The 24,420-nt window shown below is 39.7% G+C and overlaps 1 protein-coding gene across 1 annotated transcript in view; it reads left to right on the top strand.

The window, feature by feature from the left end:
* Positions 1-24,420, top strand: part of HSD17B12 (hydroxysteroid 17-beta dehydrogenase 12) — a 166,237-nt gene that overhangs the window by 43,238 nt on the left and 98,579 nt on the right. The window contains exons 2-3 of the mRNA XM_065944514.1: positions 18,158-18,204; positions 20,945-21,020. Coding sequence (XP_065800586.1) covers positions 18,158-18,204; positions 20,945-21,020 — 123 coding nt within the window. The remainder of the gene's footprint in view (positions 1-18,157; positions 18,205-20,944; positions 21,021-24,420) is intronic.

Raw genomic sequence — 24,420 nt, 5'->3', positions numbered from 1 at the left:
TGACATGGGGTCCATCCCCTGGCATGTTGCTTGGAAAACACCAGACAAACTGGCTCAGGTTAAGGGGCTGGTTAGGAATAATGAAAAATAAAAGTTGGATTCTGCATCACCAGTTTATTGACCTGGAAGCCCTTTGGAATATTTGTGTGTATACCATGCATTGTTGCTAATTGTGACTGTTTTAATTAGTTCCAAGTGTGTAAGTCAGTGTTCAATTGTGTAGTGGGTTCATGTTCTGGGGACAGATAATGTTGTCTTCACTTTATAGAGAAACTGAGACAGTTAGAGGTTCACTGTTGATAGGTTTGGGCTTCTCCGGTGGCTCAGCAGTGAAGAATCTGCCTGCAATGCAGAAGACATGGGAGATGTGGGTTCGATCCCTGGGTCTGGAAGACCCCCCCAGAGGAGGAAATGGCAACCCAGTCCAGTTTTCCTGCAGAGAAAATCCCATGGGCAAAGGAGCCTGGTGAGCTATAGTCCATAGGGTCGAAAAGAGGCCAGCAGGCTGAGCGACTGAACACAACACACACACATTGATAGCTTCTGGTAGATGGCAGAGTAGCCTTGAACCTTGCTGCTGTGATTTTAGCACCCATGTTCTTAACCCGTTCACTTACGCCCTTTGCACTTAAATGGCAAACGCCTACATGCTTTCCTTGATGCTGTCTCACTCGGCCTGTGATTCCCAAATAGTCACCACTTTGTCTCCAGTCACAATTCCAACTCTCAGCTCAGGAAGCCCCTTCCCTGTCACCCTCACATTTTGGGAATTCCCAAAGGAAGCCATGAAGCAGTTTGAATCCACGAAATCACGCTGAAGCACACGGATTGATGGCCTTTTAATTCTTCTATGAGAGTTTGCATTTTTGAAGAAGATGTGGCAGTAGCTGAAATAAATCATTATCTGCAAAGGTTTTCAGTTAACCAAGTAGAGTGAAAGAATCAGGCAGAAAGTATTCTGGGGTTTTGGTGCTACCAGAATGTATCACACGGCTTTGCCTGGAAGTCAGCCCAGGGGATTAACTGACTTAAGCGGATTCTGCTTTTTGCAGTTTCTTCATTTTCTCTATTCTGAACCTCTGGGTGGTTGGAGTCTTTTGTTCTGTTTTGGTTTTGTTTGTTAGTTTTTTGAGTGGCAAATTATAACTGTCTGCACTATTTGGTTGGGTCAAGAGAAGAGAAGGGACAGGTAGGAGAGAGGCCTGTTCAATAGGGAATCCAAGAGGGCTTAGGGGGAGAGGGGCCTGTATAGACCTGGAATAGCGTGTTTGTAAACTGGGCCTTTTCCTTCCATAGTAATAGACTATGCTTGAGAAGAGATGTCTGTTTCCCCAAATCATGAGGTTAGGGGGAATGCCCGCAGTGTCACGGTTGATGTATAATCAGGTATTTTCTTCCTATAAGATTGTTTTTTATTAAAATATGATGAGAACAAGTTATTATTGTCTTTTCTTATTTTGCATCACTTTCACTGTTTTTTTTTTTAATGAAAAATGCAGGAAGTTGCTGCTGCTTCCTTAACTCACAGGCTGCATGCCTGTCCTCTTTGTTCTTTGTTAAATATGAGCTGGCATGTGTTAGACTACTTTTGCATTTGCTCTTCGGGACTTCAGTGGTTTCTAAATTCAGCCCTGGCTAAGCCAGTTCTCTGTTTGCCTGAATCAATTGAGACTGCTATTTTTAGCAACAAAAGGGAATTGAAATAGCAATTTTCTTCCCATGTAATAGATCCCCAAGAGGAATACTGATGCAAGCTCTGTCATTTTCTATTCTCCCCACCCCCCAAAAGCACTCAGTGGAACCGCAGCTGTCATGGTTTGCGGCAGTATTAATCTTTAATCAATCCAGTGTTCTCTGCATTCAGGTGTTAGTGGGGGAGGGTGGGTAAGGGTCAGGAGAAGGAATCTGCCTAGAATAACTAAGCTCTTATGCATGGGCCCTGCAGTCAGAATTGGGTGGGTAGTGGCAGGGAACAGAAGAAGCTAAAAATAGCACGTTTGCTTCCAGCATTCCTCTAGTCTATTTTTGATGTTTGATATTGGTAAGGTTGATTGGATTCTTACTAAAAATATCTGTTCCTGGCAAGTTGAGGACACCAAGAGTAGACTATTTTTAACCTACACAAACTGAAGCATTTTCGTGGACTCTCTAAAATCTGGAGGCTGAGCCCTGGCCAGTTGCCAGTATTTTATATAATCTGTAAAAAGCAAGACACTTCTGGGTGCCAAGTTGGGATATTCTTTACAGTTGTCAGTTTCCATCTTCTCAAATCTTGCAAATTTGGTTTTGGGTGTTATATTTACATATGAAAACAGAAGCCTTTAAAAATCTCCTTCCCCTGGAGCGCCCCCACCTTCTTCCTCTTACTTCAGTTCTGCCCCTGGCCGTCGTAGACTCACAACCCGTAGGGTTATGGGTGATACCTGAGGCCGCTGGATTACGGGTGGGCGACACCTGTAGCGTTATTCTGTGTATTGTTGAAAACTACCTACTTATTCCATAGCATTATGGAATCGGAGAACACCAAATGTTAACTGAAGAAGCCAATCTTAATGACAAGAACAGAGATCTGTCACAGCTTTGTAATTTGGCGTGCTTTACTAAGCCCAAGAGATTCATTCCACCCCCCACCCCCCCCACCAATCTTGCTTTGGATCTGTTTAGTTCACATCCACCCTGGCACATTTTGAGTGAAGTAATTCTCTCTAGCATCGAAAATCATCTCTTTTCAAGGACCCCCTCTCCCAACTCAGAATCCTTTGAAAATGCCTGTCTATAGATTCACCATAAACTAAGTTAAACCTCTGAATGTGACATTTCTTAAATTTTATTTTAGATCACTGATCCTTGATAATGAGAGGGGCCAAAGAGTGCTGGGGATTGTGTGCAGTGGATGATTGGGCATTATTTCTGGGGAAAAAAAAAGTAGGTGAAGCAGTGGGGAGTGTCACAGAAGATAGTCCTTCATTCGTAATCTCCTTTTATCCTTCACTCATCTTGTGAAACATCATCTACTTTTTGCCAGACACCGTACTAGCCTTTAGACTGTGGTGACCCAGACCTTTATGGAAGTTTATATGATGAATGTCAGGTAGGGGAAGTACAGAGTACCAAGGGGCCAGGGGGCTACGAGATCCTGCTGATCTAGAGGTCAAGGAAGGTCCAAGGGAGAGGAAACGTTCAAGTGAAACCCTCAAGGATGGGAGAGAGAAACTGGTGGAAGTCATATTGGCGGTAGTGGAAACAACATTTGTGAAAAGAGAGCATGTTAACTTTGTAGAACTTAGAAAATTTTCAGCATGACCAGGGCAGTGGGTGGTAGGGGGACAGTGATGGGAGGTAAGGTCAACTCATGGAAGACCTTGTAAAGAATTAAGGGCAATGGGAAACCATTGGCAGGTTTTTGGCAGGGAAGCGATGTCACGTTTGCCCAATGGACCAGTCACTGTGGTTGCAGTGTGGAGAGTAATTTGGAGAGGAATGAGAAAGGGAGTAGGTGAGTGAGTTAGAAGTCTGTTGCGGTAGTTCTTGTGGGAAGTGAGTTCTCGTAGCCCAGGTGGTGGCAATGGGGAGACATGAATAGATTTGTGTTCCAGGTTTTATATAATTGGCTGTAGACAAACATTGTCATTTCTTGATGGAAGAATGAGATCATAAAAATGGTGTTTGAGTCCACGGAACTCTCAGGAGTCTTCTCCAGCACCACAGTTCAAAAGCATCAATTCTTTAGCACTCAGCCTTTTTTATGGTCCATTTCTCACATCTGTACATGACCACTGGAAAAGCCATAGCTTTGGTTATATAGGCTTTTGTCGGCAAAGTGATGTCTCTGCTTTTTAATATGCTGTCTAGGTTTGTCATAGCTTTTCTTCCAAGGAGCCAGTGTCTTTTAATTTCATGGCAACAGTCACCATCCACAGTGATTTTGGAGCCCAAGAAAATAAAGTCTGTCATTGCTTCCACTTCTTCCCCATCTTTTTGCCATGAAGTGGTGGGACCAGATGCCATGATCTTGGTTTTCTGAATGTCGACTTTGAAGCCAGCTGTAGCCGCCGCCTTTGAATTGGCTGGACAAAGGGCAGAGAGGAGCCTCTCTCTGATGGGTCACTTGTTTACCGCAGCCTTCCTCAAAGTCCCTCCCGACACTGCTTGCATTTCATTTCCTGAATTTAGTCCCGAGGCTGCACCTAGCTGCTGGGGAGGTTGTATTCCAGGCCGCGATTGCTACCAAGAAGGAAAGGAAGGGTGGGTTCTGAGAAAGACATTAGCAGGATCTGGCCCCTGTGTGTATATAATGTGAGAAGGATGGGTCCCCAGGGTTGTTTTTGCATATTTCTTACTCTTTTGGTGTGGCTGTATTTAATTTTTTTTTTGTTTTAAGAAGGCACAAAAAGCAAGCAGTACTTCTAATGTGGGTGATTTTGGAAGCAGGTCTTTGTTTCATTTTATTTTCATTGCAAAGTGGTAGAAATATCAGGGTGATAGTGCTTAGATGGTGTTTCCCAGAAGACCAAATAAGAGATGATCTTAGGTACTGCATTGATGAATACTTTAAAATTTTAATAGTTTTCTGTATACATATTTTATACTAATATTCTATTTATATTATATATTAATTGAAACTGGTGGTCTTTTACCAAATCAAGTAATTAAACAAATAGTAATTCCATTTTCTATTAAATTTAATTTTTTTAAAATCAGTTTTAAGAAAGTATTAAGTGACCTTAGGAAACATTGATGTAAGCAATGCTATACTGATACTTCGGAAACTAGAATAGATGGAGAATTTGTTGAATCAGTTTACACCATCTTTCTATTCCTGGTAGGAAAAGACTTCTTTTTTTGGAAAGGCAATGCACGCACATGGTTAAAAAATACTGACAGTAAGAAGAGTAAAAAATAGTAACCTCTTTGCTGTATTTCCCCAGTGTCCCAGAACAATTGCCAAAAGACTTTTGATTTAAGATGTGCTTTATTTAGCTTCCTAAAGTGAATGATGAAGAGTTGACTACCCAGACAGTGTGGAGCATCTAGTGAGACACACTGTTATTTTATAAAATTAAAAAAATTATTCAACTTGGTTAAGGATTATTTTCTATCCAACAATGAGCTGCTATCTCTGCTACTACTGTTGGAAGATTTCTTTAGCTTTAAAGCAAAGAATATACCTTTAAAAGCAAAGACAGAACAATCCTTGTCCCCGTCCTGCCTGCCTTAAGTTGACAAATTTAATCTTTTTTTGGCATAAAGTAAAACTTTTGCGACTGACTAAAGTTTGACAGATGAACTTGGCATGTTTGTGCATTATTTCAAGCATATTACCTATGATGACTTAGAGAACCAAAGAATTTGTCATTTCCTTTGATGGGGAAATTATGCTTGATCCCCCATTGCCTGCCCATTGTACATGACTCTGATTATTATAGATCTGCAGTGGTGCTTATAGAGATGACTAAGAGAGGCTCTCGGTTTCCAGTTTTATTTTTTGTTTCTTTGTGCCCATAAAAATAATTTTTATACTTTTCTATTTTCTCAGAAAAAAATATACTTGTGAGGCAGTGTTTGACTTATGTGTAACTGTATAGTGCTGTATTTGGTTCTGAGAATTCTCTGAATATGGGAAAATGATATTTTTAATCTATCTAAAAATATCAAAGGCTAAATTTTTAATACTTATGCAATTTAAAGTTGTATCATTTCTGTGTAACAGTTAAAGCCCTCACCGTGAAGTGGGTGGTTTATAGGATACCTAATATCCACAGTGGGCCTTAGGCATCATTGTATTCTCTGTAGTCATACACATGATAGTTTCTAAAAACCGTTAATTTGATTTAAATTTGATAGTTAATAGGAGATGATAGGAAAAAATGTTCTTGTTGGGAGCTTAAAGCCAAATCTTTTTGAGAAGTGTGTTTAGTATCTTATTCTCAACTTAGTCTGCTTTAATATGTTTAAGAGGGACCTTGGGGGAACTTCCAGTTTTAAAATAGGCAAGTAACAGTATTTTCTAGCCTTTTATCTCTTGGAATGTGTAGGAAATTATTTAGGAGAATAAGAAGCAGTAAGCACCATTTGGATGAAATGAGGGAACTTCTGAAATCCTTGATTCCCAGTCATAGAGAATAAAGTTGGAAGAGCGACAACTTACTTCACAGAGCAGATGTCTAAGAGCTCACAGATGGTCCACCACTGAGAAGCAGGCAAGTTTGCTATGGACCCCAGAAAAACACAGGAATTCAAAAGACAAGGATGAGGAAGGGCTCCGAACCAGATGTGCTTGTGAGTCCCAAAAACTGGGCGCAGAAGAGAGCGGAGGTGAGACACCAGACTGGAAACAGAGGTTAAGTGGCAGGTCTGCAGACTAACAGCTGCCCAGCTACTCAGCAACCAGCAACTCAGAAGACTGGAGTTTGGGGAATGAAGAGATCCCAGAATCCTAGAGAAAATACAGATACTGTTATCTGTATTGTTACCTGCATTTGGAAGAGTCATTTCCCAATGTTGGATCTGTTGTTTTGACTTTAACCTTTGCTTTTTGTTGCTGTTGTTATTATAATCATACATAATGGCCTGCTTCAGGTAACCCTGTTCCTCTGCTTGACTTAAACTGAAGTGTCTTTGTTCAGCTCATAGAGAGACAGTCTGGCCCAGCCCATCTGTGAATGGCTGCAAAAACAAGAAATTGACACCTTCCCACTGTGCCCGCCCCCCACCTCCCACCACTGGCCATTCCAGGAGGTATTTGCAAGATTAATAGCCTTTTTTACTTTACTTCCTTACCTCCTTCCACTCTGTTCAGTAAAAGAATCTGGCATCCAGATCCCACAAGATGGTTATTTTGAGACATTAGTCTGCCATCTTCTCGGTCTGCTGACTTTCTGAATAAAGTCTCATTCCTTCCCTCAACACCTCATCTGTAGACTTTTTGGCCTGTCATGCGGCGAGCGGAGCAAGCTTGGACTCAATAACAGTACTGACTTGTGGATCCCCTAATCAAAGAGCTGGTTTGCCCAATGATTACCCTATAGTGAAGGCCCCAATTTAGTCATCCCACCCATGCACCCTCATTGCCATGTTATTGTCTCCAAGATGAGACAAACCAAAACAATAAAAAATAACTTAGAGGAAACAGAATAAAAAGTAGAAGAAACTATAAATATATAAACAAATTCTAATTAATGTCCTTAGAGATAAGAGAAGATAATGAATGTATAGTAAGAACAAGCTGCTGCTTTAAAAAGAGAACAATCAGAATAGAGAAGAGCTCTTCATTATTAAAAAATTGACAACCTGATTTTAAAAGTCAATACAAAATTTGGAAGATATAAGTTGAAGAGATCTCCAGGAAAATAAATAAAAAGAAAAGTAAAATTAATAAAGAAATTGTTATATCCAAACTCTGGTTAATGGAAATTCTAGAGAACAATGTGAGGAAGAAATTATCAAATAATTAATATTTAATTCATAAGAAAATTGCCAGAATTGAAGACCGTGAATTTGGAGTCCCATCAGTGCCTAGCACCAATGAATGCAGAAGCACCCACTCCAAGTCCTATTATCATGACAGAGTCCTAAAGATGAAGTAACAATCCTGAAAGCCCCAGTGACAAAAAAGCAAATTGTCATTTGCAAATTGTCTGTAACTAGAATGGGTGAAATGTTCTTTTTAAGCAATACTGGTGCAGTGGAGGGTTGTTTTAAATTTTTTGTTGAAAATGATCTCCTGTTCCAAATTCTAGTGTAGACTTTAAAAACGTGCACAACCAAAAATTTGAGAATTATGTTTTATTTGGCAGACATACTGAGGACTAAAGCCCAGGAGACAGCCTCTTAGCTCTGAGTGACTGTTCCAAAGAGGTAAGGGAGGAGTCAGGAGATACAAGTTTTTGCAATAAAAAAACAAGTAATCAAAAGATTGCTGTTGATGAAAGAAAACCAGACTTCTCAAGTTAATGAATTTAGTGCTTTTTCATGTATGGGAAGATGCCAGAGTCTGGGTTTATTGAAGTCATTCCTTTGATATGCACCCTAACAGGCCAGTATCCTGATTCTCTCCATCCTGAATCCCCTGAGGGTGCACAGTTGGGGGCGGCTGCAGTGGCTGATGGCTTGATGACCTCAGCATCCTTTGTTTACTGATGGCAGGCAGCATTCTTTGTTCATACTAGTTAAACTACTACAGGTGAAGTTAGAATATAGACTATATTTTTAAAGATACAAAAGATTTAGAAAATTGACTCTTAAATGTCACATGAAGAGATGTGATAACTAAATTTAAAATTCTGGATGGCATCCTAGAACAGAAGGACACTCAGTAACAAGATTGCCTGAAAAAAATATGAACTTTAGTTAATACATCATTATTGGTTCATTAATTGTGACAAATTTTCCATACTAATGTAAGATGATAGATGCTAGTAATAAGAAGAACTAGCTTGGATTTTGAGAAATACTCTGTATTACCTTCATGTTTTTGTTGTTGTTGTTGTTGTTTTTGATAAGTCATACTTTAGACACGTGATGCAAAGAACTGACTCATTGGAAAAGACCCTGATGCTGGGAAAAGTAGAAGGCAGGAGGAGAGGGGATGACAGAGGACGAGATGGTTGGATGGCATCACCGACTCAATGGACATGAGTTTGAGCAAGCTCCAGGAGATGGTGAAGGACAGGGAAGCCTGGCGTGCTGCAGTCCATGGGGTCACAAAGAGTTGGACACGACTGGGTGACTGAACAACAAAAACTGCTTTAAAATTTAATAATTAGTTTTCAAAATGTTAAAAAAATATATCTAAATGCGTCCTTGTTTGGCAACTTAGATGTGCTCTATAATGAGGGACTAGAATAAGATCTAAAAAACAAGAGCTTCAACCCAGGAGAGAGAGTCCGAGAGAATTCCCAAGTTTAGGTTCTAGAACCTAGCTGTGCCCACAGAGTATCTATTCCAGGTTGGAATAGGATGAACGTTAGAGTGTTCTGTGAAGGTGATCTTTAAGGGAAAGAAAACCAAAAAAAAAAGAAGCATGAAACAAACTGCTGGGGTTGATTGTGTGGAAAATTATACCGAGAGGCCTTTAGAGACTGGGGGAACATTTAAAAGGAAAACTATGCAAATGCAAGAAAAGGTCATTTTAACTCTAGGAGAAGAAAAACATTGATTAGGAAAGAAAATGTAATTCTGCTATGCTGTCTGGTTCACTAGTGGATGATATATTTTTCTAGCCACAATAATTGTTGAATAATAAAGGATTTGACAGATTTTGTTCCTGCTCTCTGGGAAGTGAAGTGAAGTGAAGTCGCCCAGCTGTGTCTGACTCTGCATCCCCATGGACTGTAGCCTAACAGGATCCTCCGTCCGTGGGATTTTCCAGGCAAGGATACTGGAGTGGGTTGCCATTTCCTTCTCCAGGGGATCTTCCCAGGGATCGGACCCGGGTCTCCCGCCTTGTAGGCAGGCACTCTCTGGGGGGGGGAGTATCTAAATCCTTGGAGTTTCCTAAGTGATAGGGGTATCTTTGTTATTCATGGTGGGCTCTGATAATGTATGCTAGTGAGATCACTCATGGTGGGACTGTATGGAGAGCTTCAAGATGGGGGCTGGTCCTGCTGGAAACACCAACCTCGGGATTAGAAGATTGGCGCCTTGAGCCTTGGGATACCAGCTGAACCTGCCAACCTCTGCGGAGGGATGAGGAGCCTCGAGTCTGAGTTCAGTCCCATGGCCGATGATTCAATCAACCCACCTTTGTAATGAAACCCAATGAGAGCTCCATCTTCCCACCATGCACTGTTCTCCTCAAGAAAAAGTAACCACTCCTATGGATTTATTCTCCATTCACACTGGCTCACACTTGGAGAAGGAAATGTGACCCAGAAGGAAAGGCTGGCTCACACTCCAGTATTGTTGCCTGGAGACTCCCATGGACAGAGGGACTGGCGGACTATAGTCCATAGGGTCACAGTCGGACGTGACTGAAGTGGCTTAGCACTGGATCACAAGCTAGTACACCAGCTATTTTACTTGCTTTTAAAAATATATCAGTATTTCTAAAAGTCTGTGCAGTAGGACTTGATTTCCTTCATCTACCAAAAGCAGCTGTGTTGTGTAGAAGTCCCAGAGGCAATGCTGCTGTGTAACATGATGATTTAAGTAACATTAAACCCTTCTTGCAAAACTCATCTTGCAGTTCCTAGTGAGTGAACACACTGATGTTCTGGGGTGGGGCTGGAGGAGTGGCCCCCCTTACTCAGAGAGGTCCTAGAAGTGCTACAATTTGGGGCCCTCCCACACCTTGCCCTCTGTGGCTGTTCACTTGGTTGGTCCTGATTTGTATCCTTCATTAGAAAGCTGTAGTCATGAGTTGTCTTAGGTTATCCTGAGTTCTGTGAGTCATTCTGGTGAATTCTTGAACCTGAGAAATTGTGAGAACCTGAACATTGTAACCAACTAGTCTCGAGTGTGGGTGGCCTAGCGATGCCTGGACTTGTGGCTGGTGTCTGCCTCGTGGGCAGTTTCGCTGTCTTTAACCTGTAGGATCTGCACTCACTCTGGGTTAATGTCAGAATTGAAGTTACAGTATTATAATAATGTAATGACTAACTGTTGGCAGAATCTTGTGCTATAACTTCATTGGAAGGATGGGGAAATTTAAAGGGGGTGAAGATTCTATTCAACCCTAATGAGTCAAGTAATATAAAAATAAGTGAATCAGGGAATTAGAGTATAATAGGATTTAGAACATGTAAAGACAAGGAGATACAATTAAAAGCAGTGAAAATTGTTGTTTCTGGGGATAGGAGGAGTAGGAAGCTGCAGAAGGATACAGATAAAATCCCACTTTTTTTTTTGGTCTAAACCTCTTGAAACTGTTTTCTTTTTCAAGCTAAGTTACGTATTTCTTAGTTTTAAGTAAAATCACTTTAAAAAGAAGGGAACCTGACTTGTAGACCCTCTGTAGTTCATCACTCAATAGGCTTGGACATTTGTGATATGTGTATGTAGGGGAGGTATTTAGGGGGATGTTTTTAGTGGTACCTAAAAGTGAGTAAGCAAAGGAAGCAGGATAGGGCAGAGGGAGAAGTCAAACTGTTGCTGGGATGGCCCATCAGAGATCCCTAAGTGAGGTAAGGGAGCTGGATCTTTGTGTGAACCAGTAATTACGCATGTAATTACCTCCTCTTAGCCAGAGGAGGGCTGTAACCTTGGGCAAGGCAGCTCCCTTTGACTGAGGATCATTCCTGGGAGATGCTCTCTTGTGCGCCGAGAGCAGATAACACTCCTGGTGAGAGGATTGCCTAAAGATCTCTATACTGGAAGCAAGGATGTGGTTGGTACTCTTAATGGTGCCCAATGCCGACTACAAACTCCAGAAACTGGAGAGTCTGATAAAGTTTTGATACCCATTAGACAAATTTTATAATCTCTAGTCCTGGCATATTCTTGGCTTTGCAGGACTGTTTTTAAAGGGTGGTATGCTGGTTGAGGGCTTCCCAGGTGGTGCTAGTGGTAAAGAACCTGCCTGCCAATGCAGGAGACTTAAGAGACATGGGTTTGATCCCTGGATCGGGAAGATCCCAGGGAGAAGGGAATGTCAACCCATTCCAGTATGCTTGCCTGGAGAATTCCATGGAGGAGTCTGGAGGGCTACAAGAGTTGGGCATGACTGAAGTGACTTAGCTGCATGCCTGCTGGTTGAGGTCAGCTTGGAGTTGGCAGTTTTCACACACACACAAATACACACACACACACACACCAGAGTCATCTGTATTCTTTTGAAATATGTATATTACAGTCAGAAATTCTAGACGTATTAGTTGGGGTGAATTTATTGTCATTTAATTATTGAGCTTTTTCATATTAAGGGATTTAAAAACACCTAATCTGAGAAAGTCTGATGTTGCCATTGACTCAGTGCTATAATCCCACATAGGATTTGCTTGCTCCACAATTGTTGAGCATAAACAGAATAATCTAGGTACCAAAGGCTCTGTGAGTAGACAGGTTGAGTGGCAGACAGATGAGAGTATAAGGTATTGTACTTGTATCATGAAGAACTTTGAGAAACCAGGTTCTCAGGGAAATCGTCTAAGTCTTGTTTTGTAGTTTGTAAGAGCAACTAACTGTGAGCATCATTCATGCATTCAGCAAGTGCCTACTGAGCACCTGCCTTGTGCACGTCACATAGCACGGAGCCTAGAATCCAGGAGAAGAATTAAGACATGTAAGGAAATGCATTTCAAAGTAGAGTGGCAAGTGCTCTAAGAGAAGTGCATGTAAAGATGTGGAAGAGAGAAAGGATTTGTTTGAAGTGATCTGAACAGTGCAGTTAGTCGGTGGACTCTGAACACGCTATGAAGAAAGAGGCATGGAGATGAGGTTCTGGGGATCTGGCTGAGAGCAGAAAAGTTTATCACAGAGAAAAGGAAAAGGAGAGAATTGGAAACAATTAGAAAATGTTTGTCCTTCTTGTGTGAAACATTCGTGCATCAGTGACAGGAATTCAGTGTAAAATTTGGGTCCCCATACTTCCAAAATACTCAGAAGATGAAAAGTTACAGAAATGTGCAACAGAGTTGATAATGAGGTTGGAGGAACTTGCCTATGATACTTAATTTCCTATAGGTGGATTCCACTACAAATATTTAAAATCATGAGTTAATAATGTTTCTTGTAAGCAAAATCACAATCATAAAAACACATGAGTTACCTTTGAGAGGTATCAGAGAACCAATTTATTTTGAAAACTGGTAAGTAAAGGAAAAAAATCCAACATTTATCTTGTGCTTCTGTGCAAACTCTGTATCAGATAACTGATAAGGAGCCATTTCTCTATGGAAATATTCCAGCTAATAAATTAAGCTGGGATGACAGAATTCAAGTAGCAGTATAGTTCAGTTCAGTCACTAAGTCATGACTGACTCTTTGCAATCAAATGGACTGCAGCACGCCAGGCTTCCCTGTCCATCACCCTGTCCAACTCCTGAAACTTACTCAAACTCATATCATTCACGTCGGTGTTGCCATCCAACCACTTCATCCTCTGTTATCCCCTTCTCCTCCCTTCTTCAATTTTTCCAGCATCAGGGTCTTTTCGAGCCAGTTCTTCATATCAGGTGGCCAAAGTATTGGAGTTTCAGCTTCAGCATCAGTCCCTCCAATGAATATCCATGAACTGATTTCCTTTAGGTTTGACTGGTTGGATCTCCTTGCAGTCCAAGGGACTCTCAAGTCTTCTCCAAACCACAGTTCAAAAGCATCAGTTCTTCAGCCCTCAGCTTCAACTCCCACATCCATACATGACCCTGGAAAAACCACAGCTTTGACTAGACAGACCTTTGTTGGCAAAGTAGTGTCTCTGCTTTTTAATACGCTGTCTAGGTTGGTCATGGCTTTTCTTCCAAGGAGTAAGCATCTTTTAATTTCATGGCTGCAATGAAATTAAAAATCATCTGCAATGATTTTGCAGCCCTCCAAAACAAAGTCTCTCACTGTTTCCATTGTTTCCATGGCAAATGGGCCTGGATGCCATGATCTTAGTTTTCTGAATGTTGAGTTTTAAGCCAACTTTTCCACTCTCCTCTTGCACTTTCATCAAGAGGCTCTTTAGTTCTTTGCTTTCTGCCATAAGGGTGGTGTCATCTGCGTATCTGAGGTTATTGATATTTCTCCTGGCAGTCTTGATTCCTGCTTGTGCTTCATCCAGCCCAGCATTTTTTAATGATGATGTACTCTGCATATAAGTTAAATAAGCAGGGTGACAATATACAGCCTTGACGCACTCCTTTTCCTGTTTGAACCCAGTCTATTGTTCCATGTCCAGTTCTAACTGTTGCTTCTTGACCTGCATACAGATTTCCCAGGAGGCAGGTCAGGTGGTCTGGTATTCCCATCTCTTGAAGAATTTTCCACAGTTTGTTATGATTACACAGTCAAAGGCTTTGGCATAGTCGATAAAGCAGAAGTAGATGTTTTTCTGGAACTCTCTTGCTTTTTTGATGATCCAGCGGATGTTGGCAATTTGATCTCTGGTTCCTCTCCCTTTTCTAAATCCAGCTTGAACATCTGGAAGTTCACGGTTCATGTATTGTTGAAGCCTGGCTTGGAGAATTTTGAGTGTTACTTTACTAGCGTGTGAGATGAGTGCAATTGTGTGGTAGTTTGAGCATTCTTTGGCATTGCCTTTCTTTGGGATTGGAATGAAAACTGACCTTTTCCAGTCCTGTGGCCACTGCTGAGTTTTCCAAATTCGCTGGCATGTTGAGTGCAGCACTTTCACAGCATCATCTTTCAGGATTTGAAATGGCTCAACTGGAATTCCATCACCTCCACTAGCTTTGTTCATAGTGATGCTTCCTAAGACCCAGGGTGTCATTCCAGGGTTGTCTGACTCTAGATGCGTGATCACACCATCGTGGTTATCTGGGTCATGAAGATCTTTTTTGTCTAGTTTTTCTGTGTACTGTTTCCACCTCTTCTTCCTATCTTTTGCTTATGTTAGGTCCATACCACTTCTGCCCTTTATTGAGCCCATCTTTGCATGAAATGTTCCCTTGGTGTCTCTAATTTTCTTGAAGAGCTCTCTAGTCTTTCCCATTCTTTTGTTTTCCTCTATTTCTTTGCATTGATCATGGAGGAAGGCTTTCTTATCTCTCCTTGCTATTCTTTGGAAGTCTGCATTCAAATGGGTATGTCTTTCCTTTTCTCCTTTGCCTTTAGCTTCTCTTCTTTTCTCAGCTATTTGTAAGGCCTCCTCAGGCAACCATTTTGCTTTTTTGCGTTTCTTTTTCTTGAGGTCTTGATCACTGCCTCCTGTACAATGTCACAGACCTCTGTCCATAGTTCATCAGGCACTCTGTCTATCAGATCTAGTCCCTTGAATCTATGTCTCACTTCCACTGTATAATCTTAAGGGATTAGATTTAGGTCATACCTGGTGGTTTTCCCTACTTTCTTCAATTTAAGTCTGACTTTGGCTATAAGGAGTTCATGATCTGAGCCATAGTCAGCTCCTGGTCTTGTTTATGCTGACTGTATAGAGCTTCTCCATCTTTGGCTGCAAAGAATATAATCAATCTGGTTTTGGTATTGACCATCTGGTGTTGTCCGTGTATAGAGTCTTCTCTTATGTTGGAAGAGGGTGTTTGCTATGACCAGCACACTCTCTGACAAAACTCTATTAGCCTTTGCCCTGCTTCGTTTCATACTCCAAGGCCAAGTCTGCCTGTTACTCCAGGTACCTCTTGACTTCGTACTTTTTCATTCCAGTCCCCTGTCATGAAAAGGACATCTGTTTTGGGTGTTAGTTCTAGAAGGTCTTGTAGGTCTTCATACAGCCGTTCAACTTCAGCTTCTTCAGCGTTATTGGTCAGGGCATAGACTTGAATTACTGACTGTGGTATTGAATGGTTTGCCTTGGAGATGAATAGAGATCATTCTCGTTTTGAGATCATATCTAAGTACTGCATTATGGACTCTTTTGTTGACTGTGATGGCTACTCTATTTCTTCTAGGGGATTCTTGCCCACAATAATAGATATAATGGTCATTAGAGTTAAATTCACCCATTCCAGTCCATTTTAGTTCGCTGATTCCTAAAATGTCAGTGTTCACTCTTGCCATCTCCTGTTTGACCACTTTCAATTTGCCTTGATTCACGGACCTAGCAATCTAGGTTCCTATGCAGTATTGCTCTTTCCAGCATCAGACTTAACTTCCGTCACCAGTCACATCCACAACTGGGTGTTTTTGCTTTGGCTCCATCTCTTCATTCTTTTTGGAGTTATTTCTCTACTGATAATCCAGTAGCATATTGGGCATCTACCAACCTGAGGTAGATGAGGAGCTCATCTTTCATTGTCCTATCTTTTTGCCTTTTCATACTGTTCATGGGGTTCTCAAGGCAAGGATACTGAAGTGGTTTGCCATTGACTTTTTCAGTGGACCACGTTTTGTCAGAACTCTCCACCATGACCTGTCCGTCTTGGGTGGCCCTACATGGTATGGCTCTTAGTTTTATTGAGTTAGAAATGGCTGTGGTCCATGTGATCAGTTTGTTTAGTTTTCTGTGATTGTGGTTTTCATTCTGTCTGCCCTCTGATGGAGAAGGATAAGAGGCTTATGGAAGTATCACCATTTTGCAGTCTCTAATGAAATAATATATCTCAGTGGTGAACATCAATGGCTGCTTACATAACAAAAAGCAAAATTAGCAAACCTGTGCCTCCTGATAGAAGTATGTGCTATTGCTTATAAAGTATTCTTACCCAAAAAATTAAACCTGAATTTGATCACCTAACTATTAGTGGACAGAAGAACATGTTAAATGACATCAGGAGGATGCAGTCAGCCAGTGACGGGCTGGTTAAGTTAAATGTACGTTCTAATATATTCAGCAAGTGCCAGGGAGGGGAGGGGGAGGGAGGCAGAGGGAGAGGAAGCGAAGCCGATAGAGCAGATAGAAATTGGCAACCTACTCCAGTATTCTTGTCTGGAGAATTCCATGGATGAAGGAGCCTGATGGGCTACAGTCCATGGAGTCACAAAGGGTTGGACATGACTAAGCAGCTTAAGAGGGGGAGAGACAGAGATGGAGACAGACATAGATATGATTTCATAACCTGTTCTGTTACTTCATATTCTATTCTGGTTGTGAAAGGTATGACTAGGAAGAATTTAGATATGTTTGCCATATTTCTGAATAGTAAAAGTAGGGAAAATGTTAGTTGCTCAGTCATGTCCAACTCTTTGTGACCCTGTGGAGTATAGACCACCAGGCTCCTCTGTCCATGGAATTCTTCAGGCAGAAATACTGGAGTGGGTAACCATTCCCTTCTCCAGGGGATCTTCCCGACCCAGGGATTAAGACCCAGGTCTCCTGCACTGCAGGCAGATTCTTTACCGTCTGAGCCACAGGGAAGCCCATTTTGGGATGCTATTCACAACCATGCTATGAATTTGTTAGCAAACAGAATTTTAGAGATAAGATACCATGGTGTGGTCTGACCTGTTATCATTGTCAAGTGTTTATGCTACATAAGATTTTAGAGCTTTAAAGAGAAATATGCTTTCTCATAGAAGAAATAGATATTTCTCGATTTCTACTACCTATATATATATTTTAACGTTTTTAAATGTATAAGAGGCTAGTGTGTACTTACTTGTACAGCTCCATGCATTTTTACATACACATGTACACATCAAGATATAGAATATTTCCTACATCCTGAAGGTTCCCTTAATGCCTTTTCCCTATCATCTACCCCATTACTCAGGAGTAGCCAGTATTGTAACTTCTGTCATTATAGATTAGTTTTTCCCTTTTTGGAATTGGATAAATGGAATTGAAACAGCTTGCACACTTTTATTTCAGGCTTTTTTGGCTCAGTATAATGTCTGAGAGATCTGGTCATCTTTTGCATGTGTTAATAGTTCTTTTATTTAAAAAATTGCTATTTAGTATTCTATTGTGTAAATATACCTTAATTTACTTACTCATTCTCTTGTAGTTTAATATTTGGATAACTGTGCATCAATAAAGCTACCATGGACATTGTTTTGATAGACATGATGTTTTTATTACCTCTTGGGAATTGTTAGGTCACAGGTGGAGGCACGTTTATTTCTGGACATAATGCAAAGTCATTTTTCCAAAATGAATGTGTCAATTTATAGTGCCACCAGCATTGTATGAGAGTTCTAGCTGCTTCCCATCCTTGTCAGCCCTTGGAAGTGCAGTTTTTTTATTTTTAGCTTTGTGCTGGGTATTCGCTCCTAATATTGAACCACTGGTTCAATCTGGCTCCATCTTTTACATCAAAGTATAGTTGACCCCGTCAGCAGCACAGTCAGTTAGGGTCACGGACCCTCCTCCATGCAGTTGAAAATCCAAATATAACCTGACAGTTGGCTCTCAGTATCTTGAGATTTAGCTTCTGAGGTTTCATATCTGTGGATTCAACCAACCTTGGATCATGGAGTACTGTACTATGTATTTATTGGAAAAAATCCGCATATACATGGACTCTTGGTGTTCGAAGCTGTGTTGTTCAAGGGTCAGCTGTATCACACAGGCCCTCTTGTGTCTAATTGGTGGGTGTTAACTATGATCAGTTCTACATCGTGATTCTGAAACTAAACTGTTACTTTTTTCTTTTCTCAGTTGTCACAGGTAGTACTGATGGAATTGGAAAATCATATGCAGAAGAAGTAAGTAATTTTCAAGACTTTTCTTTTTGGTATAAAAATATAAGAACAAATATAGAATGCTCTTTTACAGTATTTTGATTTTGAAGTTAAAAGCACCATTAGAGCATTATACAATTTAATAGAGGTACTTTGTTTCTACCTTGTTAGCAATGCTATGCTTAAACACAACTTTAAAACAAATTTTGGGGCATAATGGGTGTAAAACATTTTGTCCAGATAAGTTGGAATTGTGAACATTTTAGTGTAATTTTATTTTATATTGTGTAACTATGGACCGTTCTCAGTCTTTAAAGTTAATTGCCTTGGATTATTTTTCAAAAGGTAGATAAATTATGAGAGAGCGATTGAATATGCAGACTAGCCGTGGTATCGTTTTCACAAGAAGGACTGTGATTGATAGATATTGACAGACACCCTCAGAGGATTCCAGTTGTCTGTAATGTAACTGAAAGGGAAGACATCGTAATAGTTTGAACAGAACTGTACAGACCAGAAGCATTGACCGTGCAGTTAAGGCATGCAGTCCTAGTTCCACAGAGGCACCAACAGCCTGAGATATTGTCTGATTGTGACGGAGATCCTGGCCAATCCACTGACTCTCTCATTTATCCTTTCAAACGGGTTTTTAAAAAATCCTTTGGTTTCTCAGCCTTCTGTTTTTAATACAAAATCTACAGAAAAGTTGCAAGAAGAATACAGCAAGCACTCATACACCTTTCATCAGGATTCACCAGTTGTTAACATTTTGCCCTGTTTCACTTTATCATTGTAATTTGGTGGGACCATTTGGGACTTACAGGCTTCGTAACAATTCAGCCTTAAAGATTTCAGCATGAAGCTTCTGAGAGCTAGAACGCTCACTCTTGTAACCGCAGTCCAGTGATCACACATGGGATAGGAAGTTTACCTTGACACCATGCTACTGTACAATATATGAGAACTAGAACGCTCACTCCTGTAACTGCAGTCCAGTGATCACACATGGGGTAGGAAGTGTGCCTGGACACCATGCTACTGTACAATATATACTCTGTGTGAACGTTTCCCTGTCATCCCAGTAATGGCTTTTATAGAGCTTTTTGTATTCCAGAACCCATTTAGAGATTATGTGTTGCATCTAGATGTCATATTTCTTGACTAGGAGAGCTCCCTAGCGCCCTTCCTCGAAGCCCCACCCGCCCCCCAGCTTTTTTGCCTTTTTTCTTTTACAACAGTGGCGTTTTGGAAGAAATCCACGCCAGTTGCTTTGTAGATTACCCAGTTTGTCTGATTTGTCTGACTGTTCCTCGTGACTGTGTGCGTGTGTGCTCAGCTGCTCAGTTCCTCATGATTCGGTTCAAGTTAAATTTTTTTAGCAGAAATGCTGCACAGGTGTTAGACATTTTTTAGCAGGAATGTTACACAGGTGATAGTGTGTTCTTTTGAGTTGATCTTATCAGGAGCCACAAGAAGTCCATTCGTTCCTTTATTGATTATGTTGAGATAAATCACTTAAGATGCTCTCTACCATAATTTTCTATTATAAAAGTACCTTTTCCCCCTTTGTAATTAATGAGGAATCTGTGGGATGATTCTTTGTATACATACCTCATTTCTCAACAGTCTTCCTCCCCAGCATCTGTTGCTGATTTTTGCCCAAATTAGTTATTGCTAGGGTAGTTTTAAAATGGTGATTTTTAAATGGTATCTTTCCTTTTACAATTATATTAGATGCCATTTTTCTATAAATAGGCTCTTTTTTTTGTTCTTCCTCTCCCCATTAATTAAAAAGAAAAAAGAACTCTTTGTATATATTTGTGGGTTTTTTATAGTGTTTTTATAAGAGATTAATTCTGCAAGTTATTACCAATCTTAATTATTTTTTTTTAAAAAAATGTTCCATATCTTCTCATTTGCTATACCACTTTTTACTTAATAAAAGCTGACTTTAGGATTTAGGACTGGAAAATTAGTTTACTAAATCATTTATAGTTCAGAGCACATAATTTATTCTCATTTATATACTGTCTGTAGTAGTTCACTAAAGATTCTGTGTATATCAGTGTTTTTTCTTCTGCTCCTATATTTATGGGTCTCTGGGGGTAGGAACCATGTTACTATAAATCTTATTCATTCTGTGCAGTACTTACACAGCCCTGGGGAAGTACACAGAAGGGACTCCTCAGGAAATTCTTTAATAAGTCTTTTAACTAATTAAGTCAATTAACTATCTTAGTTTGCCTTTGTAGTCCATAAAGTATAGTATTTAAATAAAAACTTTAAAATTGATTCTGTTTATGAATTCCCAACATGATAACCGTAGCGTCCTTTGCTAGTTCTACAGTCTTCATATATCCAGTCTAAGACAAAAGCTTTTAAAGCTAATTTTTAAATTAAAGAAGTAATAGATACTTAGGAATAAAAAAATTAAGTATGGACAGGTGCAAAATAAAAGTCTTCCTTTTTCTAAAACCCATTGACTTTTTTTGTTTTCCCATTTATTTTTTTAGTTGGAGGCTAATTACAAACCCATTGACTTTTATACACTAGCTTGACTGAGAAAGATAATTCTTTGGGGGATCTTTTTGTAAAGTCTTCATTTTGGTTTGCCCATTCATTACATTCAGGGGTATATTTGTTTTTTAACTTGAGTTATCATATGGGTCAGATTTTCTTAAAATGAGACTATATCTGATTTACATTTTAAAGTGAAACACACAGATGTGATTCAGCTCTTCGGTGTCTTCTTTTATTGTTTCAGTTAGCAAAGCGTGGAATGAAAATTGTCCTTATCAGCAGATCACAGGACAAACTGAACCAAGTTTCCAGTGAGATAAGTAAGTCCTCATATCACCCTTCCCCTTATAATCACAAAAGGAGTACAGGTAGTCTAAATTTAATGTTTTCAAGCAGCTATCTAGCATTAATGTATTTATTTACAGTTCAGAAAGCTTCTTCTTCTTCTTTTCTTTGTTGTTTTTGCTGTTAATGGGGTGTTTCAAAGGTGGATCAGTTTTTTCAAATTAATTTAGTACCATTATAAGTTGCTTAAAATGTATTTTACTGACTCATTTAGGTTCTTTTGTGAAGAATCAGATTCTCAGATTATGTTCTCCTTAAACATCTGCATTCCTTTTCTGTTGCTCCTTTTAAGTATTCTAACTTTTTCTTTCACTCTTTGACTTCAATGTCTTTATTTACTGGCCACGCCATGTGGCATGTGGGATCTTGGTTCCCCAGCCAGGGATGGAACCTGCACCCCTGCAGTGGAAGTACAGAGTCTTAACCACGGGACCACCAGGGAAGTCCCTGACTTCATTGTCTTTAAATGTATATCATATATGACTGAGGAAAAATGCAAAAGGCTAGCATATATACATGTGAGAGAGAAACTATTTTGGACTTTTTTCTTAGACAGCTGTGCTTGAGACCTGATTTATAATATGGCAAAAACTCTTTTCAACTAACATCTCGTTAACCAACCAGATGGTTAAACCAATGCTGTGCATTTCCTGGGTAAAATGTGTTAACTCATGTTCCTCATACACTGTTTGTGGCTGGTAGGCTTCTCAGTATGATGCTTGTGCACTTTTATTCCTGTGGGTCTAATGGTTTACCTGTTAGCAGTCAGTTTTATTTGTTTTCAGACTTACTTACACCAGGTGCATTTGTTATTAAGCATTCTGTACACTGATGAATTACTAGCGTAAAAGGGAGAGTATGATAACTAAGTTGAATGCTCTGAAAAAAAGTGAGAAAAGCAAGTTCTTTTAGAAATTGGCTGTCAACTTAGAGGAAAACAAGAAAAATGCAAAATATTGGGGAAAAAATTGTTTGGACTGTTATCATATGTGTTGAAGTTTTTGCTGCATTTTATGAGAACTGAAACTGCAATTACAGATAATGTGTTATGGGTGTGGGGGTGTTGTATATTTAAGAAAGACTGGAATTCCAGACAGCAGATCCAAATTCAGATAAAGACTTGGTCCCCTTCACAGAGGATTGGTGAATGAATTATACTTACTCATGGTGTCAGTTAAAATGGTTATAATGTGTGCTTATCATTTTTTAGAATTCCTTGCTTTAACTGACTTCTCTGAGTATCCACCTAAAAAACTGCCATAATTCTTTCAGAAGAGAAAGGATTTCTACTGTATTTTTCTGTTTTCCCAGCTTTTTTGAGATATACTTGACATATAACATTATTATACCATATTATTATTAACATTGCTATCTACTACTAACATTTATATAGTATGTTGTGAGGTGTATATTTTGTTATTATTTCTACACAGACCATAACTGGTCCTGTTGGACAGATTACACATTGAGACACTTTAGGTGAAAAACAGATCTTTGTAATATAAAATATATTAAAATTTTTTTAAAGTCCTGTTGAGGGCACAGATCTTTGCAAAAGTGAGATACGCAATAAGTCTTTGGTATTTAAGGATTTCAGCTTTCAAAGTTTCAACTATGTAAATGCAACCTTGAAGGTCTAAGACATACAGTATCTTGCAGTTTTGCTGAGGTGTGAATTCGAATTAAGGAGTGCTCCTGTGACACTAGGCAGTCAGAGGTATTTACTTAATGTAGTAGGTGATGTTAGCATATTGCCTGGATCTTAGTACTGTTTCTTACTAGTTACTTGTAGTTAAATGTGTGTTATAACTCTTACAGTGATAAAAACATTGTGTGTGTGTTTGTGGGGTGTGTATGTAAAACTGACTGTTAGTGAAAGCACTTAGTAGTTGCTAGAAATAAAGGTTCATAGACCGAAAATAGAAGCTTTTGATTAAATGGAACATTGAATTTTGAAATGTTGTACTATGAATGACTCCACCCCCTGTTTGATACAGAAGCAAGAAAAGCTTCCTCATGACACTCACAGCAAGTGCTCCAGGCTGTACAAAAATTTCCCCATGAGTCAGAAGATACACTTTAATGGCATTTGAGAATTTTGTTAACTTGTGATATGAGGTGACACATGACTGTGGGCAGAAATGTGATTCTGGAAAAAGACAGGATCCTGTTCAAACATTTTTCATGCAGAAACAGATGGTGAAGGCACTAAAATGACCTTTATTACGAGGAAAAAAAATTTTTTAAGTTGTTGAAAATTTTGAAAAACATTTTTCTGGGCATAATATAAATTTACTGGGAGAGGTGATATCAGCAAACCAGGTCATCTGTTTTAGGCTGAAAAAAATAAATACACAGAGGCAATTTATAAGTTTGTACAAGTTTTCAACTCAGATGTAAATCATCTGTGAGGGGATCATGTTTTCCTGAATATATGTATTCCAGAAGAGGGAAGGACCAGAATTTTTAAAGTTGGCAAAGACAGACTGACTCTGTTTATGCCTTCAGCAAATCTTTATTGAATGCCTGTGTACCAGGTACTATGTTAGGCAGTCAAGATACAGTAGCGAACAAGATATATGCAGTTGTTCTCGTGGAATGATATGTAAGTGGAGGATACAGAAAAAAAACAGGAAAAAAATAATAAAACCAAAAAAAGAGAAATAATTGCAGTTTATAGTAAGTACCATGAAGGAAATAAATACGGCGCTGGAGAAAGAAAATAGGGAGTTCTTATATTGTAGCAACACAGTGAGTTTTATGACTGGCAGACTAATAAAGGGCCACACTAGTGACCTCTTGCCCACATAATAAGCAAATTGGTGCTTCAGTGAAGCATCTGCTGGGCCCTCTTGGGGATGTGGTCTTGGAGGGATTATGTGTGCAAATTGCCATGATAGATCCACTCCAGCATTTCTACTTTGTTAAACTTTTGGGTTCTTGACTCTACATTATGCCGTGAGAAGTTGTGGCCTCTGTAGCTCAGATGGTAAAGAATCTGTCCAAAGGGTTGGACACAACGGAGCGACTAACACTACTATTACTACTACTATTTTATTAGCTGAGCTATTTAAAATCCTAAAAGATGATGCTGTTAAAGTGCTGCCTTCAGTATATCTGCAAATTTGGAAGACCCAGCAGTGGCCACAGGACTGGAAAAGGTCAGTTTTCATTCCGATACCAAAGAAGGGCAATGCCAAAGAAGGTTCAAACTCCATATAATTGTGCTTATTTCACATGCTAACAAGGTAATGCTCAAATCCTTTAAGCTCGGCTTCAGCAGTCCATGAACCAAGAATTTCCAGATATATAAGCTGTGTTTCTAAGAGAGAGAGGAACCAGAGTTCAAATTGCCAACTTTCCTTGGATCATGGA

The sequence above is a fragment of the Muntiacus reevesi genome, chromosome 9, assembly GCF_963930625.1.
Source record: "Muntiacus reevesi chromosome 9, mMunRee1.1, whole genome shotgun sequence".
Lineage (NCBI taxonomy): Eukaryota > Metazoa > Chordata > Mammalia > Artiodactyla > Cervidae > Muntiacus > Muntiacus reevesi.
Note: the sequence above shows the minus strand (reverse complement) of the source record. Positions and strands in the feature narration are given on the sequence as shown.